This window comes from Drosophila willistoni, chromosome 3R (assembly GCF_018902025.1).
Source record: "Drosophila willistoni isolate 14030-0811.24 chromosome 3R, UCI_dwil_1.1, whole genome shotgun sequence".
Taxonomy (NCBI): Eukaryota; Metazoa; Arthropoda; class Insecta; order Diptera; family Drosophilidae; genus Drosophila; species Drosophila willistoni.
This window is the reverse complement of record NC_061086.1, coordinates 31,062,090-31,084,270: the sequence shown is the minus strand read 5'-3', so window position 1 is coordinate 31,084,270 and position 22,181 is coordinate 31,062,090. Positions and strand designations below refer to the sequence as shown.

General features: G+C 40.1%; 2 protein-coding genes across 2 annotated transcripts in view; one reads left to right on the top strand and one right to left on the bottom strand.

Annotated features, from left to right (window-relative positions):
• The window catches only part of LOC6649478 (protein roadkill), a 71,542-nt gene that overhangs the window by 23,010 nt on the left and 26,351 nt on the right, over nt 1-22,181 (top strand). The window lies entirely within an intron of this gene.
• On the bottom strand, nt 9,615-18,635 carry LOC124459700. The gene is made up of 2 exons (XM_047009236.1): nt 18,409-18,635; nt 9,615-10,588 (listed from the first exon to the last, which is right to left on the bottom strand). Exon 2 carries the CDS (start codon nt 10,552-10,554, stop codon nt 9,688-9,690), a length of 867 nt encoding a protein of 288 aa, XP_046865192.1. The 5' UTR covers nt 10,555-10,588; nt 18,409-18,635; the 3' UTR covers nt 9,615-9,687.

Here is a 22,181-nt window from a genome sequence, read left to right as displayed (position 1 = left end):
ATTGTGAAGAAAAAAAAACGTTGGAAAAAGAGTCAAATAAGTTCAAATAGTCCGCCCATTTAAATAAACATGAAGACAGCAAAGAAACCGAAAAAAAAACGAAGACGAAGCAAATATATATACAAGAAAAATAAAAACTACAGCCCCGAGACTGTATTCTATGGCAAAGGCATTGCCCAGAAACAGAAACCCCCTACGAAAAAAAAAAAAATAAAATAAAACGTAAGCCATTTGAAACTTTTGATGGGTTCATGGTCAAAACAACCTGAGTTCGTTAAAACAATAAAGAAAAAAAAAAGCGACACAAACACAAACACAAAGAAAAATAGAAGCAAAGAAATTAAAAGAGAAGGATTGCTGCCAATATTTATGGCCAACACACACACACACACACAAAAGAAGCAGATAATATGGGAAAAGTATTCAAATAAATGCCAAAAATTTTGCAATAAGCATAAACTAATGTCAATGAAGAATATAATCTTTCTCTCCCTCTCTCTCTTTTGTTGTATATTTTCCTGTTCCTTTCATCTAAGGAGGGGGCACACCCTTGTCTGCTTTAATAGAAGTTGGCTCTCTCTCTTGAGTATCATCGTCATTGTCATATTGTAGAAAAGTATCTTGAAAAGTTTGCATGTCGACAACATTCAACGCATGTTTGCCCATAAATTATGTTCCGAGTGTGTGTGTGTGTGTGTGTGTATATCTTATATACACAGAGGTAGATTCTGTTTTCTTCTTCTTTATCTACTCTGTTTTTTTGTAGTTGTTGTTGCCTCCACCTCTTCCGTTTGACGCGCGCACACCTTGAAAATAACTTCCAAGGTTGACTTTAACTATGGAAATGATTGCTTGCTATCTATCTCGTTCTTGCGCTCCCTATTGGTTTTACTTTTTTGCACGTTTTCTCAGTCATGTGGCGTGCCCCGTGCCATGAAACTTCCTACCTTAGCAGCAGCAGAAGCTACCAATACCTTCTACCTTTTTTGTAGCGTGTCGCATTTAGTAGTAGACGCAGCACCACCCTCTTTTTGATCCACCACTTTTCCTTTGTTGTCCAACTTATATGCTCTCTCTCTCACTCTCTTAATACCTTTATATAGGTGCCTTAATATATAGATATCTATATAGTTGTCTTGTTCAACTTGTTCTCTCTCAACTTGTTCATCAAGAGTTGAGCAAATGTTCTGAACTTGGGTATCACTGGCTAGCCGGTTGCCTGAGTTCCGGCTTTTAAATTGCCACAACGTGTGTTAAAATTGTTGAAGAAACGAAGAGACTACCCCATAAGATGTAGCTTGTCAACGACCCTGAGATACCCTGCTAAAGAGAAAGAATACACAAACCACTCACTCACAGGATATTCATCAATCAGTCTAGTCAACTTGTCATGAATTAAGGTTTTCTTTTGTTTAACTAGTCAAGTCAACTGGTGGATTAATGTAGCCAAGGTTAATTCAAAGCAGGGAGAGCAAGCTCAATTAACTTTAACTATTTCTTAGGAAGTTCTACTAATCCGTATACATGGCTTAAGGACTTCCTTTGCTCTTCATTGTTTTCTGTAATAACCCAAGTATAATTAGAAGATCAACTCTCAGGGGATAGTTTATCTAAACTATCTCTGATATGACAACGGATGATCTAGGATTTCATTTGATTAATAATATCCGCTCTATAAATCCCAGTAATGGTTCAGAATTTAACGTTAGAGTTCAGTTAAAATACTAACCTTTAGTTCTGTTCACTATAAATTGAGATGAGTTTCAATCACTGGAAAGAATTAGCAAGTATATATATAACACTTTCTGTTACTAATTTAACATCAATTTGCAAATTCATTTCAGTTGCATTAAAATCTCATTGCCAAATTATTTTTCCACATACATAAAGAGCAGCCAGCTACAGCTTCTGCTCCTTTAGCATGCCGAAAAGCAAAATAACATCGCATACAAAATGTTCCAATTATGCCACATAATGAATGTTAAATTACCGCCGCTCTCTTTCTTTATAATAATACGAATAATGTCTGTCTGTTTGACTCTGTCTCTGTCTGTTGCGGCATCGTTGGATTTCTGTGTATCTTTGACCCACTTCTGGGGGCAGTTGTAAAAATTCAATAACAGAAACGGAAAATTAACTGAAAACGGCACTCGAAAGCAGACAAAATTGATAAGACGACACCCAAGCCAAGCCAAGTCAAGTCAAAACCAAGCCGAGCCGAACCAAAACCAAACCAAACCAATTGGAAGCCAAGGCATAGCAGGGGCAAGTCAAAAACTGTTGTATTCGGTCGTGCTCTGAGGGATGGGGATGGGTTTGGGTTTGGGTCTGTGACTCTGAGGGGCAGCTGTCGTCGGGCAAGGCTATGGAGCACAGCACGATTTCTTCTTGCAAAATGAAACTCTTTTTTTTCTTTATTTTTGTTGCTTGTTGTTGTTTCTTTGCCCTTCAATGGAACCAAGGAGGAGACAGCCTTATGTAGAAACATATGTCTGTATGTTTGTAATATTGTCATGTACATATGTACAAGCCATATATATACCACCTTGCACCCATTTTCATGCCCATTTCCATGTCTTGGGCATCGGAACGTGAGCTACGCACACAATACATGGAAGCAAAGAAGCGACCATCGATGACAAGAAAGACCCCTGAGTTAAAAAACTACCCAAAAAATACAAAAAACTGAACTTCCAATGCGTGTGTACGTGATGCAATCAAAATGTTATTAATAACGCAATAAAGTAACCATAATTTAGATCATTAAAATGCACACATTTTACGCTACGTGAGCGTACCATAAAAAAGGCCAAAAACGAGAAATAAAACAAAAGTTTAACAACTTCAAAATCAAAGAAAACACAAAAAAAACTACAAAAACTTACAGATAATTTTAACAATATTTTAGCACCAATTTATATAAAGCTTTGAACAATTTGGTCTTACAATTGTAGAAAATAAAATAACACATTTCTTACATGATTATATGGCGCCTACTAAAAAATGAAGTAGCTGTACAGACCACGCCCATTGACTCCTAAAACTTATGCCTATGGGCAAACTTTTGAGAAAGTTTGTATTTTGTTTAGGCCCTCATGCATAACTCACAACGAATCACAATGAATTGATAACGCCTGGGCCCCCTTCCCACCATATAACATCATATTTTTTTTGCGCCTGACTAACTTTTGGTCACATTTGAATTTCGCTTTTTGTGAGAAAATGGGCGTAACCATGTTACACCTATCATTCGTATAGGCCAAACACCGCAGACCGCAGGGCAACCAAAGGCACAACAAATTAATAATATTGTTTGATTAACTAGCATTGATTGATTATCGATTAGTTGTGTTGTATTATGGGAATGGCCCTTTTGGTTTTAGTGAAATTAATAATTAATTTATAATGAATCCATTTAGCTCAAAGGGAATTGAATTGACTTAAAGTAGCCAATTGATTTGTGGAATGTTTCAAGAGCAGCAAACACATTTGCGCACTCTAATAGAGAGGGCAAACGATTGGAGAATGTAAACCACTTGGACACAATCTCTTGCAATACATTCCATCAATCCCCAATTGATTTGTCAAATTGAATTGTAAGTGGGTGTAATGCATTACATTTATCAGAACAAATTTAGATTCTCATAACAATTATGTTTCAAATGTGGAATTAAGATGTAAATCAGGTCACTTGTTTGTCTCATTGGAATTGAAGTGTGAGAATGTGTGAGAAAGAGTCATTTGTGTATGTAGGTCGAATGAAATGAATCAATTATTTTAATAATTCCTTAATACATTCCTTAACTTAATAAGAGTTCATTTTGATTTAACATTGAGTTCATGTGTTAAATTAATAAGAAATAGCTCTTACCAGCTTAGAGCATAAAGTTTGCATAATGTTTTCCATTAAGTTTTCCAAGGATTAGTGGAAAATGTATAAGAAATATAAAAAGGATGAAAATTGATACAGTTGAGTTGCAAAAAAAAAGAAGGCTGGTAGATGACTTTTAATCATAGGCATAAAATATATTTAGAATATGAAAAAATATATATAATTTTTTGATTTTTCAGGTCCATTACAAATAGACAAATATGTAGTTCCTTTTTAGCCAATCATTCAGAGTTTGAAGTCATTTTAATTATTGATAAGTTAATTTATTGGAATATTAAAAATGTTCGAAGAGCACCTTATAGAAAACTAAAATGGTAAAAATAGTAATTAGTAATTAGTAGTAATTAGTGATATGATTGATCATTATTAAGGTCTAGGGACGCCAAATAGGTAAAACGATTACTAGGAAGAACAGTTTCATATGCAATTATCACAATTACTTAAAATATGTGCTCAACTTTACAAGATTGAAATCATCTTTTATTTAAATAAATAAGTAGCTATTACTATAATCTCTCTCTCACTCATGCAGTCAGTCAGTGTCAGTGTCCGTGCTGCTGCTGCTTTTCTTTTCAAATTATATATTGAACAGACATTTTTGTATTGTATCCATGGCCCATCAACATCATCTCCAAGTAGCAAAAGGCCTAACTTTTTGTCTGTTGTGGCATTTATTATTACCTTAAATTTTGTTTCGTTTTTGTTGTTGTGTTAGTGACTTTCACGCGGCTATAAACGCTGGCAAAACGCATCGTTGCACAAATTTGCATTTGGCCAACACATACACACACACACACACACTTGGACAAAATTGGAAAGCAGCAGCAACGAAAACTGAAACGACAAAAGCAACAACAATAGCCTGACAACTGTCATAAACATAACTCGAGCTCAATTGAACACTATAGTTTGTTGTTGTTGTTGTTGTAGTTGGTTTAGCTCGCTTAGGTTGATATAGCCAAGGCATATCACCGCATAATTCACACACACACACACACACACAACCACCCTCTCCTGCTGATGCCATTCGCTTTGGCCAGCTTTTCCACTGCACAACTTTTTAATGATTTCTCCTTTAAACAAATTTTTGTTACTGGTTTTTCTGTTGTCTGTTGTTGCTCTCCTCCTGACTTTTTCTTTCATTTTTGGTTTCTCTCTACCTCTCTCTCTTACTGACTCTCTTTTACTTCTATCCATAAGGTTTGCTTTCAATTTTTTATGTAATAGTTTATGAGCTGAAACAATACCCAGTCGGCTGTCTACCCAACCGGCCAAAGAAAGCTTTCAAACAAAATTGTATCTCTAAGATACATATTTATGAACACGCACACACACACACACACACACACACACACACAGCACAAAGAAATTTCCCTAGGTGAAAAGAATTTTTTATTTTGGAACTACAACAAAGCTAAATACATTTTCCCTCCAGTATTGATTGCAGTTTTCCCCATTTGGAAAAAGGTTGGCAAAGCAAACTTTAGGTCAAGCTTACCATGTGAATTTTGCTCATTGTGGCAAACATTTTCCTTTTCATCCTTTTCGGCCAAAGGCAATATTGATTTTGTCATTGGGGAGAGGAAAAAAAAAGAGGAGACAAAATAAAGAAGATCATGCCAGTATCTCGTTAGCATTTGTTCCACTAATGGAAGTTTTCTTGCCTCATGTTGGCCTCTATTTATGACCAAAGCACTTCCAGGTGCTAGTAAAGTTCATGGCATCAAACCTATTGTTTGGTTTACTTACAGTAGACAGTTCAATGTGTGTCCAGTCGCTCTATATCGTAAAGTGCATCAAAGTTCAGTTTGATTTCAACAGGGTTGAAATTTAAAAGCACAATTAGTCAGTTAGACACTGCTTAACACACTTAACTATAAAAGAAGTAAAATGACACGGAATTATAAATAAGTAATCAGTAAGTTGATAAAATATGTCCCAAAACTTTGCTTTAAACTAGTTATGAAAAAAGTGAAAATTTATCAAATCGATAAACAAATATACGTTGAATTATTTAAGTTACTTGAATTTTTTATTGAAACCTCTTTTATATAATTGGAAATTGGAAATATCCTGAAATGAATAATTTGTGTTCTTATTTCGTTTTTTGATTGACCTCCATTGGAAATTAGATTATTGAAGTGAAAGTGCCTAACAAACTGGATGGTTTTCAGTATGTGAAGTAAAAGAATATATGAAACTTTAAGGAAACCAAACCAAACGAACATTTCCTCCTTTGATTTTCTATGCCATATATAGTTAATATAAATCCAATTAAATAAAAAAAGTTGACAAGATTAATAAAATAGATATTTGTAATTAAGAATTCATAAGAGAATACATTAAAATTTATTTACTTTCATTTAAAACATTAGAAAAAGTATCTTCAATAAGAAAAGTAACATTCTTTACCATTCGAAGCATGCAAAGTTGTGCTTATTATAAACTATCAGAAATACATATATCAAAAGCCTTTGCTAATTAATAACTAAAACAATACTATCTAATGTTTGCTTTTATATGTTTAACATATATTTGATTGTGTATACCCAAATTCCCATAACCAATTGGCTTTTAGCCTAGTCCTAAATCATTGTTTCAATATTGCCTGTCAATATTTAGATACATAAATAATTTCGTCATAGTTTTTCTTTTCAATTTATGTATGTTATGTACGCATGCTTTTCCCCATGCTCTCCGGCTTTCAATTGACTGACTGACTGACTGAGTGACGGGCTGCTTCTGCTGCTTCTGCTGCTGAGCTGTTGCCAAGCAGAGCGAAAAACAATTTTCAAAGGCCATACAACGGCAGCGCAAAATTGTAGTTGTTTCTGTTGTTGTTGTTGGCCGCAAAGTTGGCGTGAAATTTGTGTGAATAGCAACAGCAATAGCAACAACAACAACAACAACAATAATAGTACTTCACAGGCCGACAAGCTTTTCACTATGCCTATGATCAGGTCTGGGTCTGGGCTGGTGGGGCCGAGTTTCTGGCCGTGAAACTCTACGAACTCGTCACAGAGAGCAACAGCAGCAGCAGCAGCCCCAGTCTCAACATTGGGCATTGCCTTCAACTGGCCCGTCCGTCCTCCATTTGGCCATTATGCGTGCGTATTTATTGTCTCTACTTGTGAATTTATTTTTGGTGCTATTTGAAACGAGTTGGAGAATCTCATGATATTCCAAAATTGTTTCTGGTTTGGTATTCATTTAAATTTCTAGTTGAAAAGGTAATACCCTGTAGTTTAGAAAGAGTTTCGAGTATAATCTTGACAAGATCATTAGATGTATAAGTTCTTCTTATAAGCAGATGCTTTATTTGACATTAAGTTAAAGGGATAAGTCTATGATTTAAGGCCACAAAAAGATATTCTCTCGATTTTCAAGAACACAACAAATTGAATTTCTAATCCTTGGCATAGGAAGAAAGACTTTGGTCCATAAGTGTTAATAAATTTTACAATTCTGCAAAGAAATCCTCTCAAATCCTATATCAAAAGTCGCTATTCTATCGAGTCAAATTCCTTTAAAGGCTTAAATACTAACATTTAAAATAGGGTATCTCATAAAGCCGTTTAAGCAAATGATGTTATTGATTCCCCTTGACGTCTTTTATTGACCATTTTAGTATAGGATTTAGAATATCTTACCCCATAATAATGCTTTATGCTCAAGCTAATCTTCTCTTGGGTGCGTGTGTCTAATTGTCGACGGCATAATAAAAAAGGTATAAAAAATCACATCATGAGATCACATGTGGAAGCCGTTACGCCCTAAAACTCGCACATGACAAAAGACGACATAGCCGTCAAGCCGTAGGTAAGCATGTTTGTGTTTGAGTAGACCCAATGACAAATACCCAACACTGGACGGATGGCGGCTTCCCCACTCCCGCAACAAAATATCTACTCCTCGATGGGCTCTCTCTCTCCCCCCATTCGTCGTATCTGTGGACTCTGTCAAATTTGACATGACGGCCATTGCCATTGATTTATGAAGGGATTAATATCGTTGCTTGACTGAAAGTCAGACGGACTGACTGACTGACTGATGGACTGACTGACTGGCTGTGTGTATGTATAGTAGGTCTTTTTTTTTTACCTTTACCTTTTACATATTTGACTTCATGTAGATTTCTAAATGGATTTCAACTTTGGGCTAATTTCACTTTGGCATGTCGTGAATAGCGTCACAAAATGATTTCATATTTATTGTTGATTTGAAAATGTTTCGTTATGTACTATGTCTCTCTCCCTCTCTGGTTTTTTCACTTTTTGTTATCATCTTTTTTATGAGCTTAAGCCAAGAGGCGAATTGAAATGATGAACACACAAATAAAACCAAAAATTGATGGATTTATGTATATGGGATATTTCATTAGAGAAAAAAAAAACACATTTTATTAAAAACACTTTATTTTATGTTCTCCCCATGAGAAATGTATCATTAACTTTTATTCCAAATCAGAACTTACCGATCAGAGTTTTGATTTATGTTATGTATAGCTCGAAACTTTCAATGGTAGATGAGAAATGAAATTAAGACCATTAAAAACTCAAAATTTTATCCTTTGAAATAGAATAGAGTTATTTTCAACATTTATAGATAATTTATCAATAACTCTTCATATCCAGGATGAATGAACATTAGGGTTAGTCACATTCAAGTGTGTGCTTTTTGGCGATGGTCCACCAACTGGTTAAACAACTTTTGTCCCAGCGAAAATACATAGCCGCAATAGATGTGGAAGTGAATCCATTAACATTTCACACCACTCACGGTCCAATTCGGCATTATAATGTTAAACTTTACCGCACAAATTACTCATAAGAAGAGACCTCGCGTCGTGACTTGATACGATTTGTGGATCATACAATAAGGCAATAAGGTGGATCTTAAGAATAGAATTGTTGAAGCGAAAAACACGATTTTTCAACGCAAAGATAGTGTACAATATTACGACCTTTCGGTCAAATTGAGTTATAATTTTGAGAAACCATTTCTTTATCTAGCCCATAAGCTTTTCAAATCAACAAAGATTGGCAAAGCCAAATCAAAAGGGAATTGAACCAAATTGAGCATATGATTGGGTCCGATGTTAATGATTTTTGGGGATATGTAGAAGTGGATAGAAATACAAATATAGGCACATTACGCATACGCCATGTTGGTTATTTGTATATATGTAGTTTTAAGATACATGTGGTTGTAAATAATATCATTACTTTTAATATATTTCTTTATTTCTACATTCTTTTTCTTCTTTTTCTTTTCTTGCCATAACCACAGAGAAAGTCTCCTATAATTAAATAAGAAATTCAATCATTTAAATTGTGATTTTTATACAACTAAAAAAGATCTTGAGAATTTATAAATGTATTAGCAAAATAAATCCATATAAATATAAACTCCTTGTATTGAGCTTATGTTACACGCATTAAGGTTGAATGTCCGGAATGAAGTCTGTATTCGTAGGGGGGTTGAATTTCCTAAGTAGGCAGCTAAATGAATTTTTTCCTTAAAATGTCTTCCTTCAAGAAATTGGGCACTGCAGCAATCTCACTTCAATGTTCTTTTTTATTCACTTGTAAGTTTGACACTAAAACTAGCTTAATTAAGAGCAGGGCACCAAGCCCCGCTTGGAGCGAAGTGTGGGGAGTTCTTTCGTGGGGAGAGCGATGGGCACCATCGGGAGAGCGGCGCGAGGTGAAAGCTTCCGCCTCCTTTAACCCTTGTGTTGCCCGGTTGGGCATAAACATGCTCCCCCCCTTGCAGGAGTGCAAGACCCAGGCAGTTTAATGGCACGCTCCGGACAGGGTCCAGCCAAAAACTGTGCGCATCGCAATCGGCCGCCCGCCAACCCCAGGTAGACTCCCTTCTAGCATGACCTCCGTGATCACATCCGCGCCCAGGACCAGAGACACTGACGACGGTCGGTAGAACGTCTCATCCGCCAGGACGATGCCCTCAAACTTTTTGGCGATCTGTGGGTCCACCGGAGCGCTTGGAGTGCGGCAGCACAAGCCATCGACCACCTTCAGGATCGCCTCCAATCGCCATCCTTCACTGATTGGGGACCGGATCACTGCTGCCACCGCTTTCTCTGCCCCTATATTGACGGCTGTCAACTTGAAGGCCGTGGCCAATGACGTCGCCATCGACGATACCGCAGAACAAGGGTCCACCAGGGCCTTCACGTCGAAGGTTTTTCCCTCCGTCTCAATGCGCACCATCGCCGTGGGCATCAGATGCGGATTGCGGTGCTGCAGCAGTGTGGTCAAGGTCAGTTTCGGATCGGAGGCTGGCGTTGGCGCGACCCTTCGTCTGGAGGACTCGGGGGTGACTCGGCGTACGACGGAGCTTGGAGTGCGTCGACGTGGCTGTTCATGGAAGTGAAGCAGCGTGTGGTGATCCTCCTCACAGATTCGGCACTTATCACCGCTTAAGCAGCTTCCTCCGGAATGTTGGTGGGCCAGGCAATTGGCGCAGTACTTATTCGCCAGCACTGCCCTCATCCTCTTCTCCACGTTCAGCCGCAGGAAGCGACGGCATCGCTTCAGAGGATGGATTCCGCGACAGACTCGGCAACGGAAGGACTCAGTTCCTCGCGAACATCTGCGCTCCTCTTTCGATGCCTGTACTGAACGCGGTCTCGGAGCCATGGAAACGGGATCTAGGTTGACGAATATCAGGAAGCTGCCGGGACAAATAATGAAGAAAGCGGATTAATGTAGGACGATAAAACACATATTACTACTGGCAGCTCGGCCCTTCTTCCTTGGGAGGAAGGACCAAGTGCTGGACGCTACTGTAGTTTTACGTAATGGGTTTGAATTCTTTCTTCTGGAGGAAGAAAGATCAACTTTGCGACGGGACGCTTCACAATACCGCGAGCGGTAAGCAGTTCGACGACGCGGACATTGCCGTCACTGCCAGGGTGTGTCTGGTGGATTCGCCCGAGACGCCATTCATTAAATGGAAGATTGTCGTCTTTGAGTACCACCAGATCGCCCACTTCAAGATTTTTAGAAGGGAATCGCCACTTATTGCGCTTATGTAGCTCCTTCAGATACTCGTCTTTCCATCGGGTGCAGAAATGCTGACTCACGGCCTTCAGACGCTGCCACCGGTTAATGATAGACGGTACCTGATCCTTGATTTCAGGTTCCGTCACGGATAGCAATGGACCGCCAACTAGGAAATGGCCTGGGGTCAAAGCTAAAGAGTCGGTGGGGTCTTCAGACATAGGAGAAATCGGCCGCGAGTTCAAACACGCCTCTACCTTAGCCAGCAGCGTAGAGAACTCTTCAAAAGTATACCTTTGGTTGGAAGTGGCCTTGTAGAACAGAGTTTTAAAACTCTTAACTCCAGCCTCCCACAACCCTCCCATGTGTGGTGCCCCGGGAGGGATGAAATGCCAGGACAGATTCTGATGGCTGTAGTGGGATAATATTTTCTGCTGGGTAGAATTTAGGAAATCTTTTTCAAGCACTCTGGATGCACCTACGAAGTTTTTCCCGTTGTCGGACTGCACTTGCTGGGGACACCCTCGCCTCGATACAAAGCGAGCGAATGCTGCCAGAAATGCTTCGGTACTCAAATCCGAAGTTGCCTCAAGGTGAATGGCTTTGGTGGAAAAGCAAACAAAGACACACACATATCCCTTTGATATGCGGCAAGCGCGGCCGGTGAAACTCTTGATGTCGAAAGGACCTGCAAAATCTATACCGGTGGTCGTGAAAGGACGTGCGAAAGTAGTTCGCTGGGCCGGAAGGGTGCCCATTAGCTGTGATTGCAGCCTTCTTTTATAAATCACACAGACTTTGCATGAATTGACCACCGATTTTACTAGATTCCGCAGTCTTGGAATCCAGTATCTCTGTCGGATGAGACGGACTACCAGTTGGCTGCCCCCATGGAGAGAGATCTGATGCGTGAAAAGCACCAACAGCCGGGACAACGGACTTACTACTGGCAACAGAATGGGGTTACGCTCATCGTAACTAAGGGCCGCTGCTTGTTGCACGCGCCCACATGCTCGGATCACACCTGATGCGTCAATGAAAGGATTCAAATTGAGAATGGTGCTAGACGTGGGCAGAGATTTCTTCTGCTGTAGACACCGATGTTCCGTCGGAAAGTAATCACGCTGAGTGACTCGGATCAACGCCTGGAGTACTTGATTGATCTCGCTAGAGGTCACCTCCCCGGAGTAATCGTTTGGCAGTTTACGACACCTTCTGCCGAAACGGATCACATATGCTATCACTCGTAAGGCACGTGCCAGATTGGAAAAACGAGATAATATCTCGTTGGCTGGCTTAGCGATCGCGACGTGGACCTTCACTACCCGCTTCTCCAAGGCAGTGTCTAGTGGGAGTGGTGTCGCTCGCTGCCAGGACTCTTGTGGTTCCCGTAGCCATGGTGGGCCGTGCCACCACAAATCCTTGTGTACCAATTCCTGCGCACTCAGGCCGCGGCTAGGGAGATCTGCTGGGTTGTCCTCTGAACGAACGTGATTCCATGGGGCGTCATTTGTTGCCGTCACAATCTTTGCTACCCGATTTGCGACAAACGTTGTCCATGTGCAGGGTGGCTTGTTTAACCACGACAGTACGACGGTGGAATCTGACCAATAAAAAGCCTCCGCATTATCAACTGGAAGTTGCGGAAGAACTGCAGCTGCCAGTTCCGCTAAAAGTGTAGCTCCGCATAATTCAAGGCGGGGCAATGAAACCGTTTTAACCGGGGCGACTCTAGATTTCGCTGCAAGAAGGCAGCATGATATGCCTTGGTCATTGCTAACGCGCACGTAAATTGCGGCACCATAAGCCCGCTGTGACGCATCGCAAAAACAATGGAATTGGATGTCGGAATTTGGGTCATGAAGAACCCATCGTGGAATTCGGATCTGGTCAAGGAAGGAGTAGCTCTTTGTAAAATCCTGCCACCTGTGATGGAGTTCACTGGGCAATTGATCATCCCACCCTAGCTCTTGTAACCAGAGCTCTTGCATAAACACCTTGGCTTGAATCACAAAGGGAGCCAGCCAGCCAGCGGGATCGAATAGCTTGGCGATCTGCCCGAGGACTTCTCGCTTAGTATAAGCTGACTTGACATCTTGGGGTGAGATGACAAAATAAAACTCATCCGTAGTCGCTTTCCATCGGATTCCCAGTGTTTTCGCTGTGCTGGCCTCTTCGATGTCGAGGAAATCAGCATTCAGTAAATGACTCTTTGGAATACAACTGAGCACGCTCTTCACATTCGATGTCCACTTGCGCAAGGGAAAGCCAGCTGAACCAAGAGCGTCTTGAAGTTCATTGACCATTGCGATTGCCGTTGTTTCATTATGAGCCCCTGCCAGGACATCATCGACATACATATAGGACTTGATAATATCGCTAGCCAAAGGAAATTTGGATTGTACATCACTTGCGAGTTGCTGAAGTACTCGGATGGCTAAGAACGGAGCACAGTTAATGCCAAACGTGACGGTATTCAGCTCGTAATCACCAAGTTGCCCCTCTTTATTTCGGAACAGGATCCTCTGAAATGGCGTGTGGATTGGATCGACCATAATTTGGCGGTACATTTTTGTGATGTCGGCATTGAAAACTACTCGGAAAAAACGCCACTTGAGAATCTGAGTAGTGAGATCGGACTGAAGTACCGGACCAGGGTAAAGTATGTCGTTGAGACTTACTCCGTTGGTGGACTTGCTAGAGGCGTTAAAAACTACCCGTACCTTTGTTGTGGTGCTGTCGGGCTTGAAAACCGCATGGTGTGGCAAATAAAAATTGTTATTAGTGCCGTCAAATGGAACCTGACGCATGTGGCCCAAGTCCAAATATTCTTGGATGACGGCGTCATACTCAGTTTTTGCCGGAATATTTTTAAGGAGTCGGCTTTCGTTTTTTAGGAACTGAGCCAATGCCCCTGGTCTGGAATGACCAAGGTTGATGTTGGTTGGATCTCGAAACGGAAGTGAGACCGTATATCTCCCCGCAACATCTCTTCTTGTGGTCTTCTGGAAATTGACCTCGCAAACAGAGTCAGAATCTTCTACCGGTTTGCCCGGTAGATCCTCCACCTCCCAAAACCTTGTGAGAAGAGTTTCAAGTCCCTCCTCTCTGCTAACTGCGACCCTCGTGGTGAACGCGGCACATGAACTGACGGGGACCCCTTGCAACGGGCCTGAAATGACCCAACCGAATCTCGTCTCTTGAGCCATTAAAGATCCGCACACTTCGGTCTGGATGCCGGAAAGAGTCACCGCTGGTATTACATCAATGCCAAGGAGTAGATCGATCTTTGCCTTTAATCTGAAGGAGGGGTCGGCTAGAGGAATATTGGGCATTCCTTCCAGTGTGGCTTGGGCTATCGTACATGACGGCAAATCATCAGCAACTTGGGACAAGACAAACGCTTCTATCTCGATCTGGACTGGAGGTCCATGCGATGACCGAATGCTTATGTGACAGACCTTCAAGGTTCTATTGACCTTTCCGTTAATGCCTGTCACTTCGGCCCTGACAGTTTGGAATGGTAACTTCATGAGTCGGAACATTCTTTCGGATATGAAATTGGCTTCAGAAGCCGGGTCTAATAGCGCCCGTGAAGCATAAGTAGTGCCCTTGTGCCAAAGGTCCACGATCGCTGTACCTAGCAACTTATCTCGTGAGGACCTTGCCTCAGAGGTAAAGTAAGTCCGGACAATATTGTGCGAACTGGGCTGAGCTGGGACCGACGTTGGATTATTCTCCGGTCGGGCGTCCTTGTGCAAGAGCGTATTGTGACGCCCCTTGCACGTGAAGCAATTGTGCTGACTCGGACAATCTTTTACTTGATGTCCTCTTGCGAAACAGTTCAGACAAAGGGACTTTTTCTTTATGTATGCCACCCTCTCTGGCACCGTCATCTGAAGGAAGCGGGGACATCGACGCACCGGGTGATTCTCCTTCATACAGAGATCACAGGATTTTGGTTTGGTGGTCACCTTGGCTTCAAATGTATTAGCCTTTCGGGTGGCTGGAATCGGATTTCGTGGAGGTTTCGATGTGGGAACCGAAATAGCCATTGCAGTTGTATTTTCCACCGCTTCGAGCGTACGGAACCGCTCAGTGAGGAAATCGTCCATCATTTGCCACTCTGGAATGGCAGTCTTGTCTCCCAGAGATTGCTCCCATAATGAAAGGGTATTCTTTGGCAATTTGATGGAACAGAAAAATACGAACATGCCTCCCCAAGTGGTTACTGGCAGGCCACAGTGCTCAAAAGCGCGAATGGATGCCTGCAGAGCATTCTGATGATCCTGTAATGCTTTTCCGGACTCATGGGAAATTTGAGGCAGGTCAAGAAGTGCTCGGAATTGGCTGTTCACGATAAGTCGCTTATTTTCGAAACGCTGTTTAAGTGCATTCCATGCCGTTTCAAAACCATCATTTGTAAGCGGGAATTTTGCTACAATGAGGTTGGCTTCACCCCTCGTTTTCGCTAGGAGATGGTACAGCTTTTCAACAGGGGAAATTCGCGAATCGCTTATGTAGATGGCTGTAAACAAGTCACGGAACGTGGGCCATTTTAAATAATCTCCCGTAAAGACTTCTGTGTCAATGGGTGGCAATCGACAGCCTCGTTCTGCTGGTGCAGAGGTAGGCGCATGACGGTTCGGAGGAGTCGGAGCAGACCTTTCATGGATAAGCTCGTTTAATCGAGCCGTGCATCGCTCGTAAACTTGATAGCATTTGTCATATTTAGCTTGGATGGCTAAATCTTCAGAGTTATCGTCTTTACCATCTATGAGTGCCTCGCATTTCTCATATTCCTGCTCGACCTTCTCCCACAACGCTTGAACTCGATCACGACGGACTTGGAGCGTAAATACGCTGACCTCGGACAGTGACGTGACGTGGTTGTCGACTTCAAACTGACTTAGTTTATCGCAAATGGAACCAAACTTCTTCAAAGCCATGGTGGAAGCAGCTAAAACCCTTTTGGTCTCGGACCGAGTGACTCTTGGGGCGGTTACCAAAATCTGTGGAAGTGGTACCAATGATTTGACCTCTTTTTGGCTTGCTCGTCGTGGCTCTGACGTGGCTTGCTGAAAGGTCGTGCTCGATGGTGCGGACTTGAGAGTTAGTGGACTAGAGAGGGTCTGAAATGCTCGGGAAGGAGGAGTAGTAGGGCTGGTACTCCTCTGGCGCTGACCTGGAGCAGCAATTGAGGATTTGCTCGGGGCTGCAGTGTTCTCAGCTGCTTTCTCGTCTTTTGACGGGCTCGTGCTCATAACCCCAGAGAGTGGCGGTTATAAAGTGGTGAGCTGGCTTGGCACGGCTTGAAAATTAGCCAAAAAGACGAACTGGAACGTTTGGGAAAAACTGGAACACTACCAAACCACTTGAAGAACGGCTTTGAAACGCCTTGAAATAGATTGAAAAAAAACCAGAAAACGAGCTGGTACGTTTGGAATGACTTGGAACACTGCCAAAAAACCCTAGGAACGGCTTGGAACACCTTGGAATTCAAATATAACTACAAAGATGCGACTTGGAGCGGGTGGAAACACTTTGGAATTGAAATCGAACCAAAGATAAGACTTGAAACGCTTGGAAACACCTTGTAATTGGAATCTAACTCCAAAGATACGACTTGGAACGTGTGGGAATACTTTGGAATTGCAATATAACTCCAAAGATGCGACTTGGAACGTGTGGGAATACTTTGGAATTGCAATAGAACCAAAGATACGACTTGAAACGCTTGGAAACACTTTGGAATTGGAATCTAACTCCAAAGATACGACTTGGAACACGTGGGAATACTTTGGAATTGAAATATAACTCCAAAAAATACGACTTGGAACACGTGGGAATATTTTGGACTTGAAATGTAACTCCAAAAATACGACTTGGAATACGTGGGAATATTTTGGACTTGAAATGTAACTCCAAAAATACGACTTGGAGCACGTGGGAATATTTTGGAATTGAAATATAACTCCAAAAATACGACTTGGAATACGTGGGAATACTTTGGAATTGAAATATAACTCCAAAAATACGACTTGGAACACGTGGGAATATTTTGGAATTGAAATATAACTCCAAAAAATACGACTTGGAACGCGTGGGAATAGAATAAACAAAAACGCGGAACACAAATTTTTACCAATTAAATATTATTCGATTTTTTCCTCAACGTGACCCTTCAACCTATATACCCCACAAAGTGCCTGCCAACCTAGGGTATACAGCACAGCTACTTTTGGTCGTTTGCTTTGTGCCGGTCTTTGGCACATGAGCTTGCAGCTGTGCTGGTATACTGCAGTTAAGCGGTACTTATGTATGCTCGTATGTATGTATGTATATAGGCTGCAAGGGATAGCGGGATTTGTTCGCGGTGGTGGAAAAATATATTTGTGTGCGAAAAAATTAGAAATTTTGTGGAATGTATGTATGTATGGATATGTATATGGGAATCAATATGTAAAATTTTATGTATGGAAAAAATATGTATATGTATATGGATATGAATATATATATGTAAAATTTTATGTATGGAAAAATATGTATATATATGTATGTGTATGGATATGTATATATATATGTAAAATTTTATGTATGGAAAAATATGTATATATATGTATGTGTATGGATATGTAAAATGTTGGAGTATATATATATGTATTTAAAAATTTCTTTTTCTCTTTTTTCTTTTTTTTTTAAATATGAAAATATGGAATGGCGATATGCAGAGGTGTGAATGGATCGGATTTCTTTATATAAATTAATGTTTTTTTTTTTTTTTTTTTTTAATATGATTTCTTTTGCTGTGTCTAACCGATATGCCCCCAACTTTATAGGGTGTCTGGTCACCAGAAATGTCTAAGTGTGGCTTTTATATGTGAGAGGGTGGTTCACTTTCGTTTTTTTTTTTTAAAAATCTTTATTATTTGTATTGAAAATTTTCTTCTCTTCGTTGAAAACCACCTTTCACTGCGCGCACACTTTTCCCAGGAGTGGACTGTATTTGCACAAAACCTTTATTTTTGGATTTAATGTAGCACTGGATATGTTTGTAATTTTTGTCACATTCACACACTCTGCTTGCATATACATATATATCTTATATGTAGGAGATCACTTTTTTCGTAGGTTTGATTCACTGCATACATACATATGTGTTAATATTTTTTTGAAATTGCGAAAAAATATATATTGGAAATAGGCAAATAAAATATGGCGCCTTATATACTTGGCCTATATATGCCAAAGTGCGAGGAAAAAACTTGAAGTGGGCGAACCAATATGGCGCCTTATGTACTGGACACATATATATGTATGAAAATTTGGGGACCAAAATTTTCTCTCCTTTGAGGAGGAAAAATTTGCGCGAAAGTAATTTTTACTTGGATTAGGAGAATCAATGGCAACAATTATATGTATGTGAGTATGGGTACGGATGCTGGAGGCATGTACATGTACTCATATACCTATAATTTGCAAAAAAATTACTTAGCTTGAAATATGGATGAAATTCCACCGATGCTAGTGGTTCGAGAGGATCTTAGTATCCGGCTCGAAGGACCAAATGTATTCGTAGGGGGGTTGAATTTCCTAAGTAGGCAGCTAAATGAATTTTTTCCTTAAAATGTCTTCCTTCAAGAAATTGGGCACTGCAGCAATCTCACTTCAATGTTCTTTTTTATTCACTTGTAAGTTTGACACTAAAACTAGCTTAATTAAGAGCAGGGCACCAAGCCCCGCTTGGAGCGAAGTGTGGGGAGTTCTTTCGTGGGGAGAGCGATGGGCACCATCGGGAGAGCGGCGCGAGGTGAAAGCTTCCGCCTCCTTTAACCCTTGTGTTGCCCGGTTGGGCATAAACAAAGTCGATTCGGTATTTTCACATTTTCCACTTCACCAGTCTCTCAAAACAAAATTTACTTGAATTTTTGTGCATTTTAACTGCAATCGAAAGCGAGTTTCCCCAATAAAAATTTGTACGATTTCTAATTTTCTATTGGAAAATTTCCTCTGTTTAGATGCGTGAACATTTGACAGCTATTAAATTAGTTAATCAAGATAAATACTTTTCACATTTCTTAGTAGATCAGTTGACAATATTCTCAGTGCTTGCAATTTTTATATAACTTTTGTTGAATTAAAAATAATTTACGATAACTGTTTTCTTTTCTTCTCTTTTCAGGTATGTACTGTTGACCATAAAAGGCTTTCATTATAAATTATAAGCAGCTGTTTGTTGGCTGTTTTTTAGTCAAGGATCCAGATGCAAGACTGTCCTTTTCACTCGGTCGTTTTTTCTCTTTTTTGTTAAGGCGCGTGAGTAATTATAATTTATTTAAATTGATTACACATCGAGGTAAAGGGAAATCTTGAATCGATCGATGGATTCCATCGATGTATCGACCTATTTTTAAAAGCGCTTGCAATTATTCATTTATAACGACACTAAAAAGGCGACCAAAAGAGCGATAAGCAAACTGACACGACCAAACGACAAGAAGGGGCTAAAAGACAACAACAACAAATATATATAGTAGGTATATAAACAAAAACAGAAAAGACTACAACAAAAACAGTAACTACATATGTAAAGCCAAACCAGTTAAGTTTCATGCAATGAATTTGCCGATTTTTTTTTTCGGCAATATTTTTTTTTTTGGTTGGTCTGGCCTACCGAAAATCATGTGGCGCGACGCCGACCGACCAATGCGTGCCCCAAATACCTAGAGTTATTGGACTGGTTGGTGGAAGAAGCGCGTCGCAAGGGGGGAGGGGGAGCGGGGGAAAGCGACAATATGTCATAAGCTGTGTCGAAAGAAGTCACAGCTTGGGCCTGGTCAGTGATGGTGATGGTTGTCCGTGTGTCCATCCAGCGATGTCGTCTATTGCCCAACTTGTTGTAACGGCTTTTGTTTGCATGAAAAGCGCGGGGGATGAGGCTGCCCATACTGGATGACCTGGTGCCGGCTGGCCCATCATCATCATCATGTGAAAAAAACCAAAAACAAATTAAACCAACGAGAAAATGAGGTCAAATTTTCACTCCAAAACTCAAATCATATTTGACAGACGACCACATTTTGGTGGTTATTTTTTTATTTTTTCTGTTGTCTTTTTTATTTTTTGTAAACTCTCGCGCTTACAATTTTAATTGCGGATGCGCACACTTTCGTTTTCGTTTCATTCCAAACTTTTCATTATGGCCGGATCGTCACACTTTGGTCTTCACTTCACTAACCAAATGACAATAAGCTTCCTATTTGAATAAAGATGATTCCCCGCTGATCTCAAAATGAATTTAGAGTTGGATACAACTAAAAGTAATATCTGCTAATTTCCCTTTTTCAAATGGAAAGTCTGCAACAATAATTATCAATATTGGGGAGCAAATTCTTCTTAGTATTCGTTACTCTTATCAGTCACACTGAAAAGGTGTCCAGAAAGGCTTTAAAGTGATATTTCAGTGAGAAACTGATACAGCTCTTTGAAATTATTATATCTTGTATTCAAATTGCTTTGAAACGTTCTGTGTAAGAGAGTTTTAGTATATAATATATGATATAAATTTACTTAAACATTCATAAACTCAACTTCCTCTCAAATTCAAAATGCCAAAAGAAGCGTCTATCTTTTAGTGATCTTTACAGATTTGGATTACACCGACTTCTAATGATCTTCTAAACGATATATGTATCTAGTCTTGAGCTGATCTCTTGAAGATATATAAGCTTTGTAGACTTTTCCACAGTCAATTCAATATTTCCCTCAAGTCAAAAGGATCGATCATTTATTTCTCATTTTTCAAATGCTTTTCAGGGTAAAATGCTTTCGTCACAAATATGGTTTTTATGTGAAATCTTCCTTTTTGCCGGTCTCTGTTGATGGTTTTTGAGGCTTTTATTCGAAAATTAACCACAGCTTACAGTTTCACTTGAGGGAAATCGCATCGGGCCTCTGTCAAACTACCTGACTGCCCCCTCCCACCACCTCTCTGACCTCTTCTTCTCTCTGTGTAGCATTCGTGTGCTCTACTCTCCTATGACATAACCAATTTTTGCTGCCGCAAGCAGTCGCCAGTTGCTGCGCTGCGCCGCGCTGCGGCTGTGGAAAGTTAAACAAATTTTGTGTTTGTCGTTTCGAAAAATTTTGCAACTGTTTTCATTTCACTTGGAAAGTTTTTTTTTCGGTTTTTTTGTTGTTTTTGCTTTTGTTTTTGGGGCGGCAAATTGAATTTCACATTAGTTGTTGCAGTTGCAATGACCAAAAAGAGATGAAAATACAACAACAAAAGCAACAGAAATTGTGCAACCTTTCGTCTCGTTTCGCATTTAGAAAGTATCAACTGAAAAATTGATGTAGGCGAGATGCTGCTGGGCCTGAACCTACCAGAAAGAAAGAAAAAAATGGGGAAAAAAAACTTTCATTTAAATGATGCCCAAACTAGCATTAACAACCAACCAAATTGAAATACATTCGAGTTTGAGAAATGTATCCATCTCTAGCCTAATAACAGATAATAATAATCACTTAATTCCAACGCTAATTTGTGAGTGACTCTCTTTGACTCACCTCTCATCTCGAATCAACCATTACCATTCACTTAATGACTTTCTCAACGACGAAAGGTGATCTGCTTTTTAGTTTGCTTCGATGTTTTCATCTTTTGCTCTGGCTTCATGAAAATTATGCAAAACAATGAGCACTTTTTGCTTACACCTCGCCCACTGCCCACCGCCCAACGCCCCCCTTGCCATCAGCTGCCCCATTGTTGCCGGTTGGTAGCTCTTTGACTTCTTCTTCTTCTTGTTCATTTTGCCTGGGCTTTCAAAGTCAAAAGTTGAATGCAAATCGCGTTGAACAATTTCATTTCATTTCATTTCAGTTTGAAAGTTGCTAGGGAAATTTATATACAGTCCAGGGCGGCGGCGACCAAATAGAAAACGCACAGAGCAAAAAAAAAAAAACTTCCCGTGGGGAGGCCCTTTTAAAAACAATGCTATGAGCACGGAGGGGTTGGGAAAGGTTAAATCCAGAGACCAGTATAAATATATATATATACATATATATAGCTGGTGAAGGTGCATGACTCTTCGACACGAAGATTCGTGTTTTTTCTTTGTCTCATCTATTGTTATTACCATGATTTGTTGTAAATGCTATTTGAAAATGCATAAAAGAGAAAAATTATTTAACAGAGTTTTCACTTCTGAGCAACTTTTAACAAAAAGGCAATCTTCTTTTTTAATATTAAACATTTGTCAGCG